This window comes from Theropithecus gelada, chromosome 4 (assembly GCF_003255815.1).
Source record: "Theropithecus gelada isolate Dixy chromosome 4, Tgel_1.0, whole genome shotgun sequence".
Classification (NCBI taxonomy): Eukaryota; Metazoa; Chordata; class Mammalia; order Primates; family Cercopithecidae; genus Theropithecus; species Theropithecus gelada.
In genome coordinates this window covers 35,115,837-35,140,491 of record NC_037671.1, presented here as the reverse complement: position 1 = coordinate 35,140,491, position 24,655 = coordinate 35,115,837, and the positions used below count along the sequence as shown (strand labels likewise).

Here is a 24,655-nt window from a genome sequence, read left to right as displayed (position 1 = left end):
CCCTGGCTAATTTTTGTATTTTTAGTAGAGACAGGGTTTCACCATGTTGGCCAGGCTGGTCTCGAACTCCTGACTTTAGGCAGTCCTCCCGCCTCGGCCTCCCAAAGTGCTGTGATTACAGGCGTGAGCCACCGCAAGAGGGCACTTCTTAACAGTAAGTTCAGAGCTTGAAGTAGTAACTGAGAAAATCTAGTGATTCTCCAATTACAAAGCATTCTTCAATTACAAAGCAAGGACAACAGATAAAGTCCTTGAGACAACTGTATTTTACTTAATGATAAAGAAACATTTTTGCAGTTTTATATCCCAGAGTAACCACCACTAAGGGTGAGTGAGACTCATTGAGGCCTGTGCCTTGCGAACCGGAGTTCGGGCTCCTGTTCCGCTGTCTGCGGGTCTCGCGCGCCCCCTCCCGGCGGCCCAGCCCAGAATGAAGGCCTTGGCCGCGGAAGCGAAAGCGAAAGCGGAAGCTGCTCGCGCCCAGACGCCCGCCCTGGCTGAGCGTAGCTGGCTGACCAGAGCCGGTAGCGAAGTTGGGAGAGGCGGAGCGGACCTCAACGCTGAAGCAGAAGACCCCGGAGCTGCAGTCTCCCCGCCGCGGCTGGTGAGTTGGTGCGGAGGGGAACCTGGAGCGCCAACAGGGACGCAGCCCAAGTGACTACCCACTCTGCGCTCCAGTTTCCCAGTCCCTCTGCACCCGGCGATAGGAGGCAGCGGAGCCCGGACCGCTTAGCTCGCTGCGGCAGGCGGGGGTGGGGGTGGGGGTCCGGGGAATTTTTTTTTTTTTTTTTTTTTTTTTTTTTAAGCGCGAGGCTCCTGATGGTCATGCTTCCAGCTCCCCAGGCAGGCCGAAAGCTGTCTGTTGTAGGAGGGGTGTACGGATGAGCACCGGTTACTCAGGAGAGCTCTCAGGGTCGAATAGGATAAAATGAGAAGCCGATGGACGGGTTGGGCGAAGCCAGGCAGGTAGGAGGGCAGGGACAAGGACTGGGGCTCCACCCCCGTAATTTCTTATCTCGTATCCTTGACAGAGCCATGCCGCTCCCTGACCTGAGACCCTGGACCTTCCTGCTGCTGGTGGACGCGGCTTTACTGTGGCTGCTTCAGGGCCCTCTGGGGACTTTGCTTCCTCAAGGGCTGCCAGGACTATGGCTGGAGGGGACCCTGCGGCTGGGAGGGCTGTGGGGGCTGCTGAAGCTAAGAGGGCTGCTGGGATTTGTGGGGACACTGCTGCCCTCACTCTGTCTGGCCACCCCCCTGACTGTCTCCCTGAGAGCCCTGGTCGCGGGGGCCTCACGTGCTCCCCCAGCCAGAGTCGCTTCAGCCTCTTGGAGCTGGCTGCTGGTGGGGTACGGGGCCGCGGGGCTCAGCTGGTCACTGTGGGCTGTTCTGAGCCCTCCTGGAGCCCAGGAGAAGGAGCAGGACCAGGTGAACAACAAAGTCTTGATGTGGAGGCTGCTGAAGCTCTCCAGGCCGGACCTGCCTCTCCTCGTTGCCGCCTTCTTCTTCCTTGTCCTTGCTGTCTTAGGTGAGTCGGGAGAGGACGTTGTGAGTTGGAGGTGGGAAAAGGGCCTGGGCACCAGTACGTTCATGCGTTATTTTTCATGCCTCTCTCAGGTGAGACATTAATCCCTCACTATTCTGGTCGTGTGATTGACATCCTGGGAGGTGATTTTGACCCCCATGCCTTTGCCAGTGCCATCTTCTTCATGTGCCTCTTCTCCTTTGGCAGGTGGGTGATGGGCAGCTGGGTCCGTTTGCTAGCCCCAAGTCTTTCCAGGGGTCTTCACTTCCCTATTTCTAGGCCCTTTCAGGCGCAAAGCACAAAAATACTCAAACTAAAATATGGCGAATGTAGTCACCATTCTGTTTCTTCTATCCATTCATTTCTTCCTTCATTCATATTCATCCAGTATCTTCAAAGTTTATCTGATCTTATTATAGGTACAAGTTATGAGTGAAGGTAGTACAGAAGTAATTGAAGTCTCAGATGGAATGTCTCTCAACATTCCTAGGCCCATGAAATTCCATTTCTTTCTGCCTCCTACCGCTAAGTCTGTCTCCAAAGTATTCTCCAGGGTCACTCCTCAGGACGAGCATGCTTCTCCCTCTCACTCTTCTTTCCCAACTTACCTTGCCAGTCCCTGAAGATCTTACTCTGAGGCTTATCACCTTTCTTTCCAGAATCATTACTCTTTTCCCTTCACTTGCTTTCCCTTCTCTTTCTAGACATAAACAAACAAACTGTTTGATAAGGCTTGGACTGGGATGAGGTGAGTGAGGCACCTGGGGTGCAAAGTTTAAGGAGGTGCACACTCACCTTACCCAAATCCCAGCCGGCCTGATTGTCTCTATTTTTATGGTCATACTTAATTTAGAATACCCTCAAAAACCATTTCTTCATTGTGCCTTCATTCCATCCTGGCTGCTTTCTGCTGAAACTACAGTCATGCACTGCATAATGATGTTCAGGTCAATGATGGGCCACATATAAGATGGTGGACCCACAAAATTATAATACCATATTTTTACTGTACCTTTTCTATGTTTAGATACACGAATAGTTACTTCTGCGTTACAGTCACCCACAGTGTTAGGTGCAGTCATATGTTGTACAGATTTGTAGTCTAGGAGGAATAGGCTAAACTACATGGCCTCGGTGTGCAGTAGGCTATGACATCTAGGTTTGTGTAAGTACATTCCATGATGTTCACACAATGATGAAACTATCTAATGACACATTTCTCAGAATGCATCCCTTTCATTAAAGTCCAAACCCTCATTATATCATGTCTGACTATTCCAAATGCTTCTTCAATATGGTAACTAAATTTGTGTTAGAAATATATATGTTGTAAAATACCTGCTTTTATGCTTTTATATTTTTTCCTCTAAGTTTTACTGTAGACATGTAGTTGGTCTAAGAGGAATTCTCCAACCTGAAGGATGAAAGATGGGAACCACATGACTCGGGCTCCAGAGAATGATGGGGGCAGGGAGTTTATTACTGCAGTTCCCATGATGAAGTATCTATGATGACAGGGAAGGGCTTTGGGTATGGGGCAGGAAGGAGACGAAGGCAGAGAAGACACACAGAGGGACAAGCCTGAGGGAGGCCAGGACAGAAATAAGCACTGGGATACTTGTTTTCACAATATATTTTCCCTTCTATTGTAGCCTTCTATTGTGTCTAGTACAGAGTGCACTCCATAAATACTTGTGAATTTGTACATGTTATGATTTTGTTCTCACATCTAGCTCACCATGTCTCCCCTTTCTTCTTCCTCTGTGTATTCCTTGCCTCTTCTCTCTCTGTGTGTCTGTCTCTCATTTCTTTCTCTTTTGCCTCTCCTGGCATGCTTTCCCCCGACTTTGTGCTTCTCTGCACTCCTGGCTTGCTTCTCTGTTTCACCCGCTGGCTTGCTCCTTCTCTGCATCTCCCTCCCCTCTCATCTCCTACCCCGCAGCTCACTGTCTGCAGGCTGCCGAGGAGGCTGCTTCACCTACACCATGTCTAGAATCAACTTGCGGATCCGGGAGCAGCTTTTCTCCTCCCTGCTGCGCCAGGACCTCGGTTTCTTCCAGGAGGTGAAGACAGGTGGGACCTGGAGTCCAGGTCTGGGATTCCCATGGACATCCCTTGCCCCTCAGTGATCTTCCATCCACAGCCTCTCCTCCTGCCTTCACTCGTATGCCAGGACCTGGGGATGCTTTTCTCTCATTTGGGATGGGGGGGAAGCAGCCTCCACTGTCCCTCTGCAAGAGAAGGAGAATGTTCAGAGGAGGGGGCTGTGTCAGAGGGAACGGTTAGGAGGGAGTTTCTGGGGGCCCTGCAGTACACATGGTTTCCTCTTTCCTTACCTGCTCTGTCCTTCTTAGGGGAGCTGAACTCACGGCTGAGCTCGGATACCACCCTGATGAGTAACTGGCTTCCTTACAATGCCAATGTGCTCTTGCGAAGCCTGGTGAAAGTGGTGGGGCTGTATGGCTTCATGCTCAGCATATCGCCTCGACTCACCCTCCTTTCTCTGCTGGACATGCCCTTCACAATAGCAGCCGAGAAGGTGTACAACACCCGCCATCAGGTGAGTGTGCATGTAAGGGAACCCCAAAGGGAGAATAAAACTGACAGGTGAGGAGGCTTCCACATTTGTGGCTAGAGGATCTCCTAGAGAGAGATGTTCTCTTCTCAGCCCTTAGGGGAGAAGGTATATTGTATGTATATACCACATTTTGCTTGTCCAGCCATCCAACAATAGATATTTGAGTTCAGAAGGTTCATGATCCTCCAGAACTGTAAACAAAAATGTAAAGGTGTGTGTGAGGGTGTGGGGGAGGGAATAGGAAGGGGAGATGATAGGAGGTGATAACTTTTCATTAGCTTCTTAAAGGAGTCTATACATCCCCCGCCCCCACTGCAAAGATTAAAAATGATTTTTTGGAGGCTTTTAGGCAGGGAGATTTTCCCTTTAAAATCAACAGAAGAAGTCTGGATGAAGCATAGGGAAAGGAGGCGTCATCAGGAAGTCCTGAGTCTGAATGTCAGCTCCACCTTCTCTTTTTCTCTTATATTGTGGTAAAACATACATAATATAAAATTTACCATTTTAACCATTTGAAGTGTACAGTACAGTGACATTTAGGAAACCCACATTGTTATTGGGCAACCATTGTCATCATCCATCTCCAGAACTTTTTTCATCTTCCTAAAATGAAACTCTACCCACTAAACAGTAACTGCCCACTACCCCCAACCCCTGGCCCCTGGCAACCTCCATTGTACCTTCTGTCTCCGTGAATTTGATGACTCCAGATACTGTACGTAACTGGAACCATACAGTATTTGTCTTTTTGTGACTGCCTTATTTTACTTAGCGTAATGTCTTCAGGCCTCATCCCTATTGTAGCATGCATTAGAATTTCCTCCCTTTTAAGGCTGCATAATATTCTGTTGTGTGCATATGTCACATTTTGATTATCCATCTGTCAATGGACATTTGCGTTGTTTCCACCTTTTGGCTATTGTGAATTATGCTGCTGTGGACATGAGTGTACAAATACCTGTTTGATACCCTGCTTTTGGTTTTTTTGGGTATATACTTAGAAGTGGAGTTGCTGGATCATATGGTAATTCTATTTTAAAATTTTTGAGGAACCACGTATTAGTCCATTTTTACACTGCTGATAAAGACACACCCAAGATTAGGCAATTTACAAAAGAAAGAGATTTATTGGACTTACAGTTCCACGTGGCTGAGAAGACCTCACAATCATGGCGGAAGGTGAAAGACACATTTCACATGGCAGCAGACAAGAGAAAAGAGAGCTTGTGCAGGGGAACTCCCCTTCTTAACCCCACCATGTCTCGTGAGACTTATTCATTATCACAAGAACAGCACGGGAAAGACTTGCTCCCATGATTGAATTACCTCCTACCCAATCCCTCCCATGACACATGGGAATTCAAGATGAGATTTGGGTAGGGACACAGCCAGACTGTATCAAACCACCACACAGTTTTCCATAGCAGAGGCAACAATTTTAAATTCCCACCAGTGGTGATTAAGGTTTCCAATTTCTCCACATCCTCATCAACACTTATTACTTTTTGTTGTCTTTTTTTTTTTCTGATAGCCATCCTAATGGTGGTGATTAGGTGATTAGGATTATCTCATTGTGGTTTTGATTTGCATTTCCCTAATGATTAGTAAATGTTGAGCATCTTTTCGTGTGTTTTTTAGCCATTTATGTATCTTTTTTGAAAGAATGTAAGTTCTTTGCCCATTTTTTGTTTTTTTTTTTGAGTTATGGGAGTTCACTAAATGTTTTGCATATTAATTTCTTATCAGATATATGATTCGCAAATATTTTCTTGCATTTATGGTTGCTTTTTCACTCTGTCAATAGAGTTCTTTGATGCACAAGCGTTTTAGATTCTGATGAAGTCTGATTTATCTATTTTTTGTTGTCTGTGCTTTTGGTGTCATGTCCAAGAAATCATTGCCAAATCTAGTGGCATGAGGCTCTTCTACATTTTCCTAGGAGTTTTATAGTGTTAGCTCTTATGTTGAGGCCTCTGATCCATTTGGAATTACATCTCCCCCTTTCTTAACTATCTGTGGCTCCTTGAGAAAACTACGCTTCCTTCCTGATTCAGACACTGGGGATGGGAGAATTACCTCAAATGCAGGTTAAAAAAAAAATTGCATGTATTTCCTCTACTACCTAACACTGAGAGCTCGATAATATTTTGTTCCCTCGCTCCTTCACTCTTCCTCCTTCTGGAAAGAAGAGTAAGGAAGAAGGAAAGAAACAGTTTGGTATTTTTAGGTAGACTAGGGAGCATTGCATAGGCTGGAATAAGATGTGGGGGCCTGCTGTCTCTGCCACATCAGCCCCGGTGTTTGCTGACCCTCTTCCAGGCAGTGCTTCGGGAGATCCAGGATGCAGTGGCCAGGGCAGGGCAGGTGGTGCGGGAGGCCGTTGGAGGGTTGCAGACCGTTCGCAGTTTTGGGGCTGAGGAGCATGAAGTCTGTCGCTATAAAGAGGCCCTTGAACAATGCCGGCAGCTGTATTGGCGGAGAGACCTGGAACGCGCCTTGTACCTGCTCATAAGGAGGGTAAGATAGCAGAGTGGTTGTGAAAGGAGCCCAGGAAAAGGGGAGGGAAAGGGAAAGGGAAACTACAGCTGGTTCTGGGGGCCTTTGCAGGTCAGTCTCATAGAGGCAGAGAGGGGGAAAGAATGGGAGGATTCCCAGCCTCATCTCTTTCTTCTCCTCTCCCAGGTGCTGCACTTGGGGGTGCAGGTGCTGATGCTGAGCTGTGGGCTGCAGCAGATGCAGGATGGGGAGCTCACCCAGGGCAGCCTGCTTTCCTTTATGATCTACCAGGAGAGCGTGGGGAGCTATGTGCAAGTGAGTGAGAAGCCAAGCCTGCTCTCCTTTTTTCCCTGTCTTTTTCTTTGTGGCCTTCTGGGCCTTGGGCTTTATTTGTTCCTTTTAACAATACAATACAAAACCAAAACCCCCAAGTAATTTTGCTATGGAGAATTTTAAACATATGCCAAAAATAAGACAAAATACTTTTACAAATTCACATGTATACATCCTGTGCTTTAACAATGATCAACTCATGCCCAATCTTGTTTGATCGGTATCCCCAGCCACTTCCCCCACCCATATTATTCTGAAGCGAATCCAAGATATTATATAGTTTCATCTGTAAATATTTTGGTATGTTTCTTAAAAATATAAACATCTTTAAAAGTATATAACAACAAAGCCATTATCACACCAAAAAATTAACAATAGTTCTTAAAATTTATCAAATACAGTCAGTTGTCAAATTTCCACTTGTGCTATCCATGTAATATATGTGTATGAGTGTGTTTATTGTACTTTGCTTGAATCAGGATCCAAAAACGGCCACATATTGTGATTGGTTGATACATCTTTTAAGTCTGTCTATCTATTTATCTATCTATCTATCTATCTATCTATCTATCTAAGTCTATCTATCTATCTAAGTTATCTATCTATCAGTCTATCTATCTAAGTCTATCTATCTGTCTATCAATCTGTCTAAGTCTATCCATCTAAGTCCATCTATCTATCTATCTCTGTCTATCTAAGTCTATCTATCTATCTATCGATATCTATCTAAGGCTATCTAAGTCTATCTATCTATCTATCTATCTATCTAAGTCTATCTATCTATCTAAGTCTATCTATCTATCTAAGTCTATCTATCTATCTATCTCTCTCTCTCTCTCTCTCTCTCTCTCTCTCTCTCTAAGTCTATCTATACCTAAGTCTGTCTGTCTATCTCTCTCTCTCTCTCTCTCCATCTGTCTATCTATCTATCCATCCCTCCATCCATCAATCCATGTGTCTTTCTAAAAGTTTCCCTTGCACAGTTTATTTGCTGAAGAAATAGGTTGTTTGTCCTGTGGAGTTTCTTAGGGTCTGGATTTTGTTGACTGAATCCCTGTGGTATTATATGCTCTTCTGCCTCTGTATTTCCTGTCTATTGATAGATACACCTAGAAGCTTGTGAGATTGAGGGTTTTTTTTTTTTTTTTTTTTGTCTTTTTCCAGCAACAGTGCTTTTTAGGTGGTGATGCTTTCTTCCTCCAAGAGTCACACAGTGTCTGGTTCTCTATTTGTGGCAACATCAGCCACCGATGAGCAGTACCTAGATCCATGACAGAATTAGGGCTGCAAAAGGGAGATACTCTGTCATTCTTCACATATTATCTGAAGTAGGTCTATGAAGGGAGACTTCCCCTTATCTACCATTTCATTATCCAGTGGTACAATTTGATGAGGAAAGGCAGAGTGAGCATTTAGGTCTCTTCCTACATTTACCAGTTCTCAAAAACAGCTACTTCATCCAGGGCTTTATTTAAACATTTTCCTAGACACTTGATAAACATCTTTTTTGTGTAGAGAACTGCGCTAGTCACTCTGATGGCTACACAGGTGAGTTGGACACAGTGCCTGCATTTAAGGAGTTCCTGTCTAATCAAGCAAGACAGAACTGGGCCCAAGTAATAGGAAGAAGTAACTGAAAAGATCTGGGGCTAGAGGCAATGCTGAATGGCAGGAGAATGGACTGTATATCTTTTACATTGCAAATTGGAACACTGGGGTATTGGTGCCGCTTTTAAATTCCATCCAAATTGTACATTTAAAGGTGGAGAATCTCTTTTGAATACGGAGGAGGAGCAGTACGGTTGTGAGTGGAGTGTGTGAGGAGTTGGGAGGGTGGTCTCTGGTGGAAGTGTGTTTGATTAGCCGGCTCTCCCATTCCTGTTTTGCAGACCCTGGTATACATATATGGGGATATGCTCAGCAACGTGGGAGCTGCGGACAAGGTTTTCTCCTACATGGACCGACAGCCAAATCTGCCCTCACCTGGCACACTGGCCCCCACCACTCTGCAGGGGGTTGTGAAATTCCAAGACGTCTCCTTTGCATATCCCAATCGCCCCGACAGGCATGTGCTCAAGGTGCCTGAAAGAGGGAGGAAACCTGGACCCTTGCTCTCTGCTGCTAATGCATAATTGGACATCACAGCCTGTAGTTCATTTGCCTCTGAGAAACTGGTCTTGCCTCTGCTAGGAAGAGAAATGGAGGGATTTTGAGGGAGAAGGGGCAGGCCCTTAACTCTTTTCTGGTTTTCCAGGGGCTGACGTTCACCCTACGTCCTGGTGAGGTGACGGCGCTGGTGGGACCCAATGGGTCTGGGAAGAGCACAGTGGCTGCCCTGCTGCAGAATCTGTACCAGCCCACCGCGGGACAGGTGCTGCTGGATGGAAAGCCCGTCTCACAATATGAACACTGCTACCTGCACAGCCAGGTGGGTGAGGAGGGAGAAGACGGGACAGGAGAAGGGAGCATGTACAGAGAGAGGATGGGAGATCCACGGAGAGATGCACCAGGTGTTCATTCTGAGGGAGGTAGGTGGGGAGGACAAGAGGGCCCGTGCCTTGGGGGTTTATACATAGTCCTCTGCCCCTGTCCCGTCTGCACAGGTGGTTTCAGTTGGGCAGGAGCCTGTGCTGTTCTCCGGTTCTGTGAGGAACAACATTGCTTATGGGCTGCAGAGCTGCGAAGATGATAAGGTGATGGCGGCTGCCCAGGCTGCCCACGCAGATGACTTCATCCAGGAAATGGAGCATGGAATATACACAGGTATCTTCTACAAATTGTAAGCCTGCTCCTTCAGTGAAAAAGAGAAAATCACACTTACTCTTAGTGGTGAGAGTCGTGTCCCTGTAACTTGATGTTTGCTGTTCCTCTGCCCTTTACTCCATTCCTATGTCTTCTTCTCCATACCTTGAATTCTTCAGCCTCCATCTTGCTCAAGAGTCTTTGTTTGCAGAAAGCAATGCAGCAGTGGTGCTCCCTCCACGGGCAGCCTCGTCAGGTCTCCACCCCATGGCCCTCCTGCCACCTCCCGAGGTCCTACTGGAAGTACCTGCTATGCACTTGTCCCTCCTTGTATGTTGTCTCTGTCACTTGTATCTGAGGAAGAGAATTTCTCTGATGTCCTCAGATGTAGGGGAGAAGGGGAGCCAGCTGGCTGCGGGACAGAAACAACGTCTGGCCATTGCCCGGGCCCTTGTGCGAGACCCACGAGTCCTCATCCTGGATGAGGCCACTAGTGCCCTGGATGTGCAGTGCGAGCAGGCCGTGAGTACCGTGAGAGGGGTGGGGGACAGTGGGGCCTGGGAGCGGGCACGCTGGGAGGATCAGCCTGTGCAGAATTGGGCAGAGGGAGGACGAAGGACCTACTAGTGGAAAGAGTCTGTGCCTTCTTGGGGTTGGGGAATGGAATCTGGTGGTGTGAAGGCAGCCCCGATTCCTCCTGGGCTCCCGTTCCTCCAGCTGTGGCAGTACAGCCAGACGAGAAGGGCAGTCCAGGCCTTTATCTACTGCCCTTTCCTACCTTCTTTTATTTCACATCTTCTTTACCCTAAGTCCTAAGAGATGGTGCCCAGGTGGATATGGTGTCCGTCTTATTCCTGTCTTTCTGAGGCACTGTGATCACCCCTTCAGCTGCAGGACTGGAATTCCCGTGGGGATCGCACAGTGCTGGTGATCGCTCACAGGCTGCAGACAGTTCAGAGCGCCCACCAGATCCTCGTTCTCCAGGAGGGCGAGCTGCAGAAGCTTGCCCAGCTCCAAGAGGGGCAGGACTTCTATTCCCGCCTGGTGCAGCAGCGGCTGATGGACTGAGGCCCCAGGGATACTGGGCCGTCTTCTCAGGGGCGTCTCCAGGACCCAGAGCTGTTCCTGCTTTGAGTTTCCCAGAGCTTTGTGGCCAGATAGTTGTTCCTGAGTTGCAGGCATGATGGAGATTTGGACCCTGTGTGCTTTTGGTGGGATGGAGGGGTGGGGGGGGGTTGGGTGGGGGCTGTCTGTGTCCAGGAAACTTAATTCCTTGGTGACTAGAGCTTTGCCTGGTGATGAGGAGTATTTTGTGGCATAATAAATATATTTTAAAATATTTTCCTTCTTACATGAACTGTATACATTCATATAGAAAATTTAGACAATATAAAAAAGTACAAAGAAGAAAACTAAAAGTACCCATTGTGTCACTTCCCAGAGATAACCATAGTTACTATTTTGCTGCCTGTCCCATCAGTTGTTTATCTGTTTTTTGAGATAGAAATTAACAAAAAATGACATAAATATTCATGAGATTGCCTTTCTATATCGTTCCCTGTTCCCACCAGTGTCTGCTGTTTTGAAGAAGCTAGGGTATGGAGGGACAGAGAACAGTTCCCTGATTAGCAGTATTAATAACAACATTGGTAACAGCTACCATTGATAGAGTTTTAATGTGAGTAGGAACTGTGCTAAGTGTTTTTGATGTATTATCGTTTTTAATCGTTATCCCCAACCTTATGAGGTTGGTTATTACCCCTGTTTTATAGACGAGAAGACTGAAGCTCACAGGGGTTAAATGACTTTCCCAAGGCAGTCGTAGTGGTGGACTTGGAGTTTGAACACAGGCCTGACCCTAGAGTCCACACCCTGGCCCAATAAATGATATTGCATCTTGGGTCCATAAACCCTAATCCATAATCAGATTGAGAAGAGCTCTGCTGCTTTGAGCTCTAAATAATTCTGAATCTATTCTCTTCTCTCTGGTCCCATTGTTACAGTCTTCACCCATAGACTTAAGATAATCCCATCACCAGGGAGGTTTCTCTGCCATTAGCTTCCCTCTTTCAGCCATTCTTCACAAAGTCATTTTTCTAAATTGTATGTCACATACGATGATGGCATTTCTGAAAATTCCTTCAGGTGCTCTTGAGCCTTACTGCAGAGATCCTTTTCAGGGCACACAGTGTTCCAGCCCACCTGTCTCAGCCTTTCTTGCTGCATTCAGCTCCACAACAAACTTCCTGCCCTCCCCAATACCTTTGTGCCTTTGCATATGGTGTTTTCTTGCCCATTTTCTGCTCGACTCGCCCCTGATTTTCAAGTTCAAGACTTAACTCAGTTTTCAGGTCTTCCAGGAAGCCTTCCTTACGTCGTCAGTCTGGGCAAAGAGCCCTTTCCACGTGCTTCTGTCACTGTGTGGTTACCTCTTTCACAGCCCTTTTAAAGTTCTATCTTCACCTTCCCAGCTTTTTCGACCTTCCACTAGACCATGAGCACCTGGGCAGAAAGCCATATATCTTATGAAGCTTTATATCTACTACCTGGTCGAGGGCCAAATTCATAGTGGAGAATAAATAAAAAGTCCGTTGAATAAATGAATAAATATCTCCTCCATCGTGCTCAATCTTAATCCTCCCTGCCCACTCCCACTACTGAAAGTGCAACATTGTACAGATCACTGGTTGATGGGAGGGACTTAACTTGGAAGGTTGCTATTCTAGGAAAGAGAAACCTTCATATTCCCGGAAACAGCAGGTACTTTCCAGTGCTGGCAACGGATTCCCCAGAACTGCTGTTCTGGATTTTTTCTTGCCTGGCGGCTGTTGGGAGCAGGGTGCAGTGAGGATGGGGTAAGAGTGGGCAGTTCTTGTGCAGATTTGCCTTTCTTTCATCCTGGGGCTGACTTGCAGCTCCACACCCATCCATCTCTCAAATTTCACAGACAGTAAAATAGGCCTTTGGAGAGAAAGAGCTCTGGCCTGATTCCTTTCCCTCCCACAAATGTCCTTTATTCATAAAACAGGAATAATAATTCCTGTATCTCCCAACTTTATGGAAGCTGAAGCCCTCACGGAAGAAGATGATCTGAGAAATTCTTTGATTTCCTCCATACAGTTACACCCATGCATCATCATACTTTAAGCCTGGAAGGCATCTTAAAAATAATGTAACAGTCAAATCTAATTTTACGGAGAAACTGACATGAAATCACACAGCTCATCATGATAAAGCTGGGTAGAAAACTTATCTTGATGGGCAGCACAGGAAGAAGCAGTAGACCTTAAGATGTCCTGAAAGTTTCTTATCTCAGGGGAAACTCCCAGGTAGGCTTTATGTCAGGGACACAGAAAAATGTCCTCTGAAAGTCGTAATATTCGGGCTAGACAGACAAATTCCTGTAAGTGTGGTGTGTCTAGGAACCACAGATGTCACTAATCCTGGTTTGCTCCAGAGTTCTTTTTGTTCACTCCTACCCTCCATCACCATTTGATTGATCTCCTTACCCTATAATTTCCCCTTCTTGTCACTTACCTGCAGTATCTTTCCCACCTAGGCATGCCTTATTCTTTCTGAAGGAAAGTATGAATGGAGAGGGGAAAGCTTGGGAAACTGATAGATTTCCTTGGACGCCAAAACAACTCTATACCGTGTCTGCCCGGCCCTATGTGGAAACAGCATTGAGTTTCAAGTCCTTTATGCCTCCACCCAGGGATAGCCACTTGGAATCCACATGGCAATTGTGAAACAAGAGGAGGAAATGCGGAATTGTCAGAATTTTGTTGGGGAAGGGACTAGGGAATAAGGAAAACAAATATCTTCCTTGTGTTTTAGAGCTGTCAGCTAGAGGAGCACGTGCTTGAGTCTGATGCCATCTGATGGTCCCAGAAGATACTGGATTTTGAACCTAGAGTTCCATGGACTCTTAGGAATTATACTACTACTAGTAAGCATTCACTGGTGCTTACTATGTGCTATTGCTGTGCTAAGTATCTGACACATATTTTCTTACCTTATTTTCAAGATAATTCTCTGTGACAGGTATTACTATCTCAATTCTAACAAGGAGAAAATGGAGTTTCGGAAACATTTACTAACTTGCCTGGGTCACATAGCTAAGGAAAAGGTAGACTTTGCCCAGCTTTGCAAAACAGCTCCTCAAAAGAGTTGCCTATACTCCCTGATTCCACTTATCTTCCTACTATCCTCTTTTAAAAATATATTATTTATTTATTTAAATAAGTAATATATTAATGTGGTTTAAAACTCAAAAGACACAAAAAAATATACAGAGGAAACCCTCACTCTCAATCCTTCCCCAAGGTTTGCTAATCCCTCTTGCACAGGCAATCTGTGCTTCCAGCTTTGTGTTTATCCTGCCAGAGAAGTTTACTGTGTATTAAGCAAATATGTATATCTTTATTCTTGCTCAGTATTTTTGCAAACAGCAGCTCTCTAAGTTAACTGTTCTGAACTTTATTTTTTAAATTAAAAATATATGGCTATGTAGTATTCTATTTTATGGAAGTTCCATATTTTATTTAGCCTGTTTCCTTTTACTGATGGCTAGTTAGGTTATTGGAAGTCTTTTGCTGTTGCTAGTTAGTCTTGTATAGATATGGTAATGCACATATGCAAACATACGAGTATGATACAATCTTAAAGAGGAGTTGCTGAATCCAATATATACATTATGAATATTGATATTGCAAAATTGCCTTCATAGATGTTATATTAATTTATCATTCCAGCAGCAACATATGACTTTATCTGTTTCTCTCTCTATATATAATTTTTTGGTATGTAACAGTTTATTTTCAAGAATGTTTTTAAAAAAAATTGTATCTGCATTGTTAAGGAAATGATCTTATTAAAAGATACTGAAATTAGATTGACTAGCTGTGAAACAGTGAATAAATAAAGTAGTTAGTTTTAGGAATTAGTTTCTTTTTCTTAATACTAAGTAAAAGCATGATTTCAAATTATCTCTGATTTGTTTGAAGTTCTAAAGTTCTGAGATTCAATGTAGCTTATTCTAGTATTTCAGTATTCTGGGTATTTCAAGGTTATACATATTATCTTCTGTCGATTGCTTTTTAATATAATGTTTCAAGAGCAAATTGATTCATGCTTTATGTACATTGCTACAGCTCAAACGTTTCCTATTTTCTTTTTTTTTATTATTATACTTTAAGTTCTAGGGTACATGTGCACAACGTGCAGGTTTGTTACATATGTGTACATGTGACATGTTGGTGTGCTGCACCCATTAACTCGTCATTTACATTAGGTATATCTCCTAATGCTATCCCTCCCCCCTCCCCTCACCCCACAACAGACCCCGGTGTGTGATGTTCCCCTTCCTGTGTCCAAGTGATCTCATTGTTCAATTCCCACCTATTAGTGAGAACATGCGGTATTTGGTTTTCTGTTCTTGCGATAGTTTGCTGAGAATGATGGTTTCCTTTTTTTTTCTCTTTTTTTTTAAAATTATACTTTACTTTAAGTTCTAGGGTACATGTGCATAACGTGCAGGTTTGTTACATATGTATATTTGTGCCATGTTGGTGTGCTGCACCCATCAACTCGTCAGCACCCATCAACTCGACATTTACATCAGATGTAACTCCCAATGCAATCCTTTCCCCCTCCCCCATCCCCGTGATATGCCCCGGTGTGTGATATTCCCCTTCCCCAGTCCAAGTGATCTCATTGTTCAGTTCCACCTATGAGTGAGAACATGCAGTGTTTGGTTTTCTGTTCTTGTGATAGTTTACTGAGAATGATGGTTTCCAGCTGCATCCGTGTCCCTACAAAGGACACGAACTCATCCTTTTTTATGGCTGCATAGTATTCCATGGTGTATATGTGCCACATTTTCTTAATCCAGTCTGTCACTGATGGACATTTGGGTTGATTCCAAGTCTTTGCTATTGTGAATAGTGCTGCAATAAACATACGTGTGCATGTATCTTTATAGCAGCATGACTTATAATCCTTTGGGTATATCCCCAGTAATGGGATGGCTGGGTCAAATGGTATTTCTAGTTCTAGATCCTTGAGGAATCGCCACACTTTTCCACAATGGTCGAACTAGTTTACAGTCCCACCAACAGTGTAAAAGTGTTCCTATTTCTCCACATCCTCTCCAGCACCTGTTGTTTCCTGATTTTTTAATGATTGCCATTCTAACTGGTGTGAGATGGTATCTCATTGTGGTTTTGATTTGCATTTCTCCGATGGCAAGTGAAGATGAGCATTTTTTCATGTGTCTGTTGGATGTATGAATGTCTTCTTTTGAGAAATGTCTGTTCATATCCTTTGGCCACTTTTTGATGGGGTTGTTTGTTTTTTTCTTGTAAATTTGATTGAGTTCTTTATAGGTTCTGGATATTAGCCCTTTGTCAGATGAGTAGATTGCAAAAATTTTCTCCCATTCTGTAGGTTGCCTGTTCACTCTGATGGTAGTTTATTTTGCTGTGCAGAAGCTCTTTAGTTTAATTAGATCCCATTTGTCAATTTTGGCTTTTGTTGCCGTTGCTTTTGGTGTTTTAGGCATGAAGTCCTTGTTCATGCCTATGTCCTGGATGGTATTACCTAGGTTTTCTTCTAGGGTTTTTATGGTTTTAGGTCTAACATTTACGTCTCTAATCCATCTTGAATTAATTTTCATATAAGGAGTAAGGAAAGGATCCAGTTTCAGCTTTCTACTTATGGCTAGCCAATTTTCCCAGCACCATTTATTAAATAGGGAATCCTTTCCCCATTTCTTGTTTTTGTCAGGTTTGTCAAAGATCAGATGGCTGTAGATGTGTGGTATTATTTCTAAGGGCTCTGTTCTGTTCCATTGGTCTATATCTCTGTTTTGGTACCAGTACCATGCTGTTTTGGTTACTGTAGCCTTGTAGTATAGTTTGAAGTCAGGTAGCGTGATGCCTCCAGCTTTGTTCTTTTGACTTAGGATTGTCTTGGCAATGCAGGGTCTTTTTTGGTTCCATATGAACTTTAAAGCAGTTTTTTCCAATTCTGTGAAGAAAGTTATTGGTAGCTTAATGGGGATGGCATTGAATCTATAAATTACCTTGGGCAGTATGGCCATTTTCACAATATTGATTCTTCCTATCCATGAGCATGATATGTTCTTCCATTTGTTTGTGTCCTCTTTTATTTCACTGAGCAGTGATTTGTAGTTCTCCTTGAAGAAATCCTTTACATCCCTTATAAGTTGGATTCCTAGGTATTTTATTCTCTTTGAAGCTATTGTGAATGGGAGTTCATTCATGATTTGGCTCTCTGTTTTTTTGTTACTGGTATATAAGAATGCTTGTGATTTTGCACACTGATTTTGTATCCTGAGACTTTGCTGAAGTTGCTTATCAGCTAAGGAGATTTTGGGCTGAGATGATGAGGTTTTCTAAGTATACAATCTTGTCATCTGCAAACAGGGACAATTTGACGACTTCTTTTCCTAATGGAATACCCTTTATTTCTTTCTCTTACCTGATTGCCCTAGCGAGAACTTCCAACACTATGTTGAATAGGAGTGGCGAGAGGGCATCCCTGTCTTGTGCCAGTATTCAAAGGGAATGCTTCCAGTTTTTGCCCATTCAGTATGATATTGGCTGTGGGTTTGTCATAAATAGCTCTTATTGTTTGGAGATACGTTCCATCAATACCTAATTTATTGAGAGTTTTTAGCATGAAGGGCTGTTGAATTTTGTCAAAGGCGTTTTCTGCATCTATTGAGATACTCATGTGGTTTTTGTCTTTGGTTCTGTTTATATGCTGGATTACGTTTATTGATTTGCGTACGTTGAACCAACCTTGCGTCCCAGGGATGAAGCCAACTTGATCATGGTGGATAAGCTTTTTGATGTGCTGCTGGATTCGGTTTGCCAGTATTTTATTGAGGATTTTTGCATCGATGTTCATGAGGGATATTGGTCTAAAATTCTCTTTTTTTATTGTATCTCTGTCAGGCTTGGTATCAGGATGATGTTGGCCTCATAAAATGAATTAGGGAGGATTCCCTCTTTTTCTATTGCTTGGAATAGTTTCAGAAGGAATGGTAACAACTCCTTCTTGTACCTCTGGTAGAATTTGGCTGTGAATCCGTCTGGTCCTGGACTTTTTTTGGTTGTTAGGCTATTAGAGCCTGCTATTGGTCTATTCAGGGATTCAACTTCTTCCTTACACTGGGAGAGTGTAAGTGTCCAGGAAATTATCCATTTCTTCTAGGTTTTCTAGTTTATTTGCGTAGAGGTGTTTGTATTTCTGTGGGGTCGGTGGTAATAGCCCCTTTATCATTTTTTATTGCGTCTATTTGATTCTTCTCTCTTTTCTTCTTTATTAGTCTTGCTAGCGATCTATCAATTTTGTTGATCTTTTCAAAAAATCAGCTCCTGGATTCATTGATTTTCTGGAGGGTTTTTTGTGTCTCTATCTCCTTCAGTTCTGCTCTGATCTTAGTTATTTCTTGCTTTCTGCTCGCTTTTGAATGTGTTTGCTCTTGTTTCTCTAGTTCTTTTAATTGTGATGTTAGGGTGTCAATTTTAGATCTTTCCTGCTTTCTCTTGTGGGAATTTGTGCTATAAATTTCCCTCTGCACACTGCTTTAAATGTGTCCCAGAGATTCTGGTATGTTGTATCTTTGTTCTCATTGGTTTCAAAGAACATCTTTATTTCTGCCTTCATTTCGTTATGTACCCAGTAGTCATTCAGGAGGAGGTTGCTCAGTTTCCATGTAGTTGAGTGGTTTTGATTGAGTTTCTTAGTCCTGAGTTCTAGTTTGATTGCACTGTGGTCTGAGAGACAGTTTGTTATAATTTGTGTTCTTTTACATTTGCTGAGGTGTGCTTTACTTCCAACTATGTGGTCAATTTTGGAATAAGTGTGATGTGGTGCTGAGAAGAATGTACATTCTGTTGATTTGGGGTGGAGAGTTCTGTAGATGTCTATTAGGTCCGCTTGCTGCAGAGATGAGTTCAATTCCTGGATATCCTTGTTAACTTTCTGTCTCGTTAATCTGTCTAATGTTGACAGTGGGGTGTTAACGTCTCCCATTATTATTGTATGGGAATCTAAGTCTCTTTGTAAGTCTCTAAGGACTTGCTTTATGAATCTGGGTGCTCCTGTATTGGGTGCATATATATTTAGGATAGTTAGCTCTTCCTGATGAATTGATCCTTTTATCATTATGTCTCTTTTGATCTTTGATGGTTTAAAGTCTGTTTTATCAGAGACTAGTATTGCAACCCCTGCTTTTTTTTTTTTTCCATTTGCTTGGTAGATCTTCCTCTATCCCTTTATTTTGAGCCTGTGTGTGTCTCTGCATGTGAGATGGGTCTCCTGAATACAGCAAACTGATGGGTCTTGACTCTTTATCCAATTTGCCAGTCTGTGTCTTTTAATTGGACCATTTAGTCCGTTTACATTTAAGATTAATATTATTATGTGTGAACTTGATCCTGTCATTTTGATATTAACTGGTTATTTTGCTCACTAGTTGATGCAGTTTCTTCCTAGCATCGATGGACTTTACAATTTGGCATGTTTTTGCAATGGCTGGTACCTGTTGTTCCTTTCCATGTTTAGTGCTTCCTTCAGGATCTCTTGTAGGGCAGGCCTGGTGGTGACAAAATCTCTAAGCATTTGCTTGTCTATAAAGGATTTTATTTCTCTTGCACTTATGAAACTTAGTTTGGCTGGACATGAAATTCTGGGTTGAAAATTATTTTCTTTAAGAATGTTGAATACTGGCCCCCATTCTCTTCTGGCTTGGAGAGTTTCTGCTGAGAGATCTGCTGTTAGTCTGATGGGCTTCCCTTTGTGTGTAACCCGACCTTACTCTCTGGCTGTCCTTAACATTGTTTCCTTCATTTCAACTTTGATGAATCTGACAATTATGTGTCTTGAAGTTGCCCTTCTCAAGGATTATCTTTGTGGCATTCTCTGTATTTCCTGAATTTGAATGTCGGCCTGCCCTACTAGGTTGGGGAAGTTCTCCTGGCTGATATCCTGCAGAGTGTTTTCCAATTTGGTTCCATTTTCCCTGTCATTTTCAGGCACACCAATCAGATGTAGATTTGGTCTTTTCACATAATCCCATATTTCTTGGAGGCTTTGTTCATTGCTTTTTACTCTTTTTTCTCTACACTTCTCTTCTCATTCATTTTATTCATTTGATCTTCAATCACTGATACTCTTTCTTCCAGTTGATCGAGTCGGTTACTGAAGCTTGTACATTTGTCATGTAGTGCTTGTGTTATGATTTTCATCTCTATGAGTTCTTTTAAGGTCTTCTCTTCATTGGTTATTCTAGTTATCCATTCATCCATTCTTTTTTCAAGGTTTTTAGTTTCTTTGCGCTGGTTACGTAGTTCCTCCCTTAGCTCTGAGAAGTTTGATCGACTGAAACCTTCTACTCTCAACTCGTCAAAGTCATTCTCTGTCGAGCTTTGTTCCGTTGCAGGCGATGAGCTGTGTTCCATTGGTTGGGGAGATGTGCTCTGATTTTTTGAATTTCCAGCTTTTCTGCACTGCTTTTTCCCCATCTTTGTGGTTTTATCTGCCTTTGGTTTTTGATGATGGTGACGTACTGATGGGGTTTTGGTGTGGGTGTCCTTTCTGTTTGTTTGTTTTCCTTCTAACAGTCAGGACCCTCAGCTGTAGGTCTGTTGGAGTTTGCTTGAGGTCCACTCCAGACCCTATTTGCCTGGGTATCAGCAGCAGAGGCTGCAGAAGATAGAATATTGCTGAACAGCGAGTGTTGCTGTCTGATTCTTGCTCTGGAAACTTCCTCTCAGGGTTGTACCCCGCCATGTGAGGTGTGAGGTGTTGGTCTGCACCTAGTGGTGGATGTCTCCCAGTTAGGCTACTCAGGGATCAGGGACCCACTTGAGCAGGCAGTCTGTCCGTTCTCAGATCTCAACCTCTGTGTTGGGAGATCCCCTGCTCTCTTCAAAACTGTCAGACAGGGGCATTTACCTCTGCCGAGTTTTCTGCTGTTTTTTGTTTAACTATGCCCTGTTCCCAGAGGTGGAGTCTACAGAGGCAGGCCAGCCTCCTTGAGCTGTGGTGGGCTCCACCCAATTCGAGCTTCCCGGCGACTTTTTTTACCTACTTAAGCCTCAGCAATGGTGGGCGCCCCTCCCCCAGCCTCACTGCCGCCTTGCAGTTAAATCTCAGAGTGTTGTGCTAACAATGAGGGAGGCTCCGTGGGCGTGGGACCCTCTGGGCCAGGTGTGAGATATAATCTCCTGGTGTGCTCTTTACTAAGACCCTTGGTAAAGCGCAGTATTAGGGTGGGAGTTACCTGATTTTCCAGGTGTTGTGTGTCTCAATTTCCTTTGGCTAGGAAAAGGAATTCCCTTCCCCCTTGCACTTCCCAGGTTAGGCAATACCTCACCCTGCTTTAGCTCTTGCTGGTCGGGCTGCACCCGCAGACCAGCGCCACCTGTCCGACATGCCCCAGTGAGATGAACCTGGTACCTCTGTTGAAAATGCAGAAATCACCCGTCTTCTGTGTCGCTCACACTGGGAACTGGAGGCTGGAGCTGTTCCTATTCAGCCATCTTGGGCGCGCACCCTATTTTTTTTTTTAACCAACAGAGAGTGTTAATTTTTAAAATTTTGACTGTCTTCTGGGTGAAAACAGCATTGTATTTTAGTTATCATTTTCTTTTTAATATTATCATGTAAGTAACATATACTAAACCCAGAAGGATAAGGGAGCAAAGATGAGAAAAATAAACACATACATATAAACAACAATAAGAAATCTGTCTAAAATATTGGAAAATCAGAATGAGAAATGAAATATGACTGTAACGATAAAAATCAGTAATAAAAATGACTGTTAAATTTTAAAATAAGGCAGAGCAACCACAAATGACATGAGAATGAGGCAGACAAAGTTAAAGCACCTAAAGTCTTTGTCTTGTTTGAAAGGAGGATAGAGATATTGATTACCTTCAGATGCTGCCACATTTGAGAAGCATGTTAAAAATGTAAGACTGACTTTTAACTAATATAATTAGAATTTAAAACTCCTAAATCAGTAGGGGAAAATTAAAGAAGACTTTAAATAAAAAGTTAATTGATTTAATATAAGTGATGCAAGGAAAACAAAAGAAGCACAGTAAGACATAGTAAATACAAAGCCCAATATATTGTAACAGAAACGAATGTAAATAGCACAGTGATCACAAGTATAAATAGCTTAAATATGGGGGTTAAAGGAAAGTTCTCAGATTAGATTAACAATATCACAAAATCCAGTTACATGCCCTTCATAAGATCACAAAAAACCTAAAAACATGAAAATGTTAAATCAAAACCAGATAAAAGATACACAAAGCAAACACTAACAGGAGACAGAAAGACAGCTTATGTAGTTACAGACATATCTAAACGTATAGTCTAAAACCAAAGGCATTAGTAAAAACAAAGACAGCCATTATGTAATGATAATGAAGTCACTAGAACATTATACTAAAACTGAATCAGTCTGCACCTAGCAATAAAACTACAAAACATGTAAGAAATATAGGAGAATTATAAGAAGAAATTAATTGACAAATTGAAACACATTTCTCAAAGATTATAGAATAAGTGGAAAAAGGAATAAGAATATCAAATAAGCTTGTTGATGTTCTTGTCTGTAACATCTAGAAGTCAAAATATATTCTTTAAAACTAATAAATCAAGTGCATGTATTTACATATTTAAGAGTACAAAGGTAGACACACACACACACACAAAGAAGGAGGAAGGGAGAGGATATGAGCTAGTTTTATGATTGTTCATTATAGAAGACTAACAGGGATTGTCTAAAGAAAGACAGAACTAAGTGTATTATATACAAATAAACTTATCAAAGCAACCTTGAAATATACACCTTTCTTAATATCTGAAAAGCTAAAATTTAAAAAATGCACAATAAAGACATAGTGAAAGATTTTCAAAAATAAATACTCATGTAAACATTATATTTAACTGAAGTTAATATCAACAAATTAGATTGACTCTATTTGCCGTATGAATAATTATAAACGGGCTTCTTAACTGAACTTTATAAATGAAAATATTTTTAAATTAGATTAAGATAAAAACTATATTATTTGCAATATGCAAAAGACACCTAACATAAAACCACTCAGAAAGATGTATTCATTACTTTCAACAAATAAGATGATGGGCAAAGGCATAACAAGAGAATGCAAACAAGAAGGAAGCAGAGGTCACATTCGTCTTACCAAACAAGATGAAATTCAGACACTCCTCACACACACGTACACACACAAAAAAACAAAAAACAAAAAACAACAACAACAACAAAAATTGCGTGTGACAGGAAGGGCACTTTATAATGTAAAGTATAAAATTCATATGAATATATGAGGTGTATATTTAGGTTCTAATACCAAATAGGTAACTCTTATAAAGCAGAAGTTAAGGTAGATACAAGGAAAATATTCAGAAATGTACTATCAATAGAACACTTTAATTCCCTTTCCCTGGACTAGACCAGTTAAGTGGACAAAAAATAGGCCGGGTGTGGTGGTTCATGCCTGTAATCTCAGCACTTTGGTAGGCCAAGGTGGGCGGATCACCTGAGGTCAGGAGTTCGAGACCAGCCTGGCCAACACGGTGAAACCCTGTCTCTACCAAAAATACAAAAATTAGCCAGGTGTGGTGGTGGGCACCTGTAATCCCAGCTACTCGGGAGGCTGAGGCAGGAGAATCTCTTGAACCCGGGAAGCAAAGGTTGCAATGAGCCAAGATTGCGCCACCACACTCCAGCCTGGGCAACAGAGTGAGACTCCGTTTCAAAAAAAAAAAAAAAAAAATAGTATGAACACAGAAGATAGAAGATATTACTATCAATAAAAAAATAGATATGCTACATCTATATTGAACTTTTACAATTGAAAATAAAGGCCGGGCGCAGTGGCTCACACCTATAATCCCAACACTTTGGGAGGCCGAAGCAGTTGGATTGCTTGAACTCAGGAGTTCGAGACCAATGTGGGCAACAGCGAAAACCCGTCTCTACAAAAAATACAAAAATTAGGCAGATGTGGTGGCTTGTGCCTGTGGTTCCAACTACTTGGCTGAGGTGGAAGGATTGCTTGGGCCCAGGAGTTCAAGGCTGCAGTGAGCTATGATCGTGCCACTGCACTCCAGCCAGGGCAACAGAGTGAAGCCCTGTCTCTAAAACAAACAAACAAACAAACAAACAAATAAAAATTAAATGGCTCAGTGGCATAGAAGAAACATTTTTAATGAAGCAAGTATAATGTTGATGTTAAGCTAAGACAATGCTCAAAAATAAAAATTGTAGATGAATTTACTTATTGTATTGACACAAAAATCCTAAATAAAACATTGCAAACAGATTCTAGCACAGATTTAAAAACACCCATCAAGATTAAGGTTTTTTTTTTTTTTCTAGAAAACCTTTTGGAAGTTCATGATATTTTGAATTTCAATGGATATTTCCTAGGAATGATGAGTGCAAATGAACGAATATGTGGAACAAAGCATCACCAACATTTATTTTTTTCAGGATGAGGTGATGGACAAAACCATCATAGAGAAATTGAGGCAAATAGTACATATAAAACAATACTTTGGGTGAGTCCACCCATCCCAAAGGTATATCAAAGAAGTGACTACAGATTGGAGCCCAAGTCTTTGGTTCCTCAGTTTCCAAATGGATTCTCACTAGGTGGGATCATGAGTTTGCTTTGGACACCCCAAATTCTAGCTATTTATTTTGTTTCTCACATCCTTTCCTTCTTTCCCAGCCCCTTCCCCTCATGTTACACCTCTTGCTAGTTTGAGATGTCAGTCACCACTGAGAAAGAATTAAACCAGTATTTTGAGCTGGCAAAATTCTTAGCCTAGTACAATTCCTTCAATTAAACTGTAGCTCAACAATAGTGTTCTCTAAAAATATGATTTAATTTTCTATC

General features: G+C 42.6%; 1 protein-coding gene across 3 annotated transcripts; it reads left to right on the top strand.

Moving 5' to 3' along the window:
• Positions 1–427: 427 nt before the first annotated feature.
• TAP2 (transporter 2, ATP binding cassette subfamily B member) lies at positions 428–24,618 on the top strand. Of its 3 annotated transcripts, none has more exons than XM_025384016.1 (12): positions 428–604; positions 1,032–1,528; positions 1,618–1,732; positions 3,468–3,598; positions 3,880–4,085; positions 6,423–6,620; positions 6,786–6,914; positions 8,822–9,010; positions 9,187–9,360; positions 9,536–9,695; positions 10,060–10,196; positions 24,133–24,618. In XM_025384016.1, the coding sequence occupies exons 2-12, from the start codon at positions 1,036–1,038 to the stop codon at positions 24,160–24,162; spliced, it is 1,962 nt and encodes a 653-aa protein (XP_025239801.1). In that variant the 5' UTR covers positions 428–604; positions 1,032–1,035; the 3' UTR covers positions 24,163–24,618. The 3 variants fall into 3 exon arrangements, with proteins under 3 accessions (XP_025239801.1, XP_025239800.1, XP_025239799.1); XM_025384015.1 differs by lacking the exon at positions 24,133–24,618 and adding an exon at positions 10,563–14,194; XM_025384014.1 differs by lacking the exon at positions 24,133–24,618 and adding an exon at positions 10,563–14,194 and having other exon boundaries at positions 469–1,528.
• The last annotated feature ends 37 nt before the right edge of the window (positions 24,619–24,655 follow it).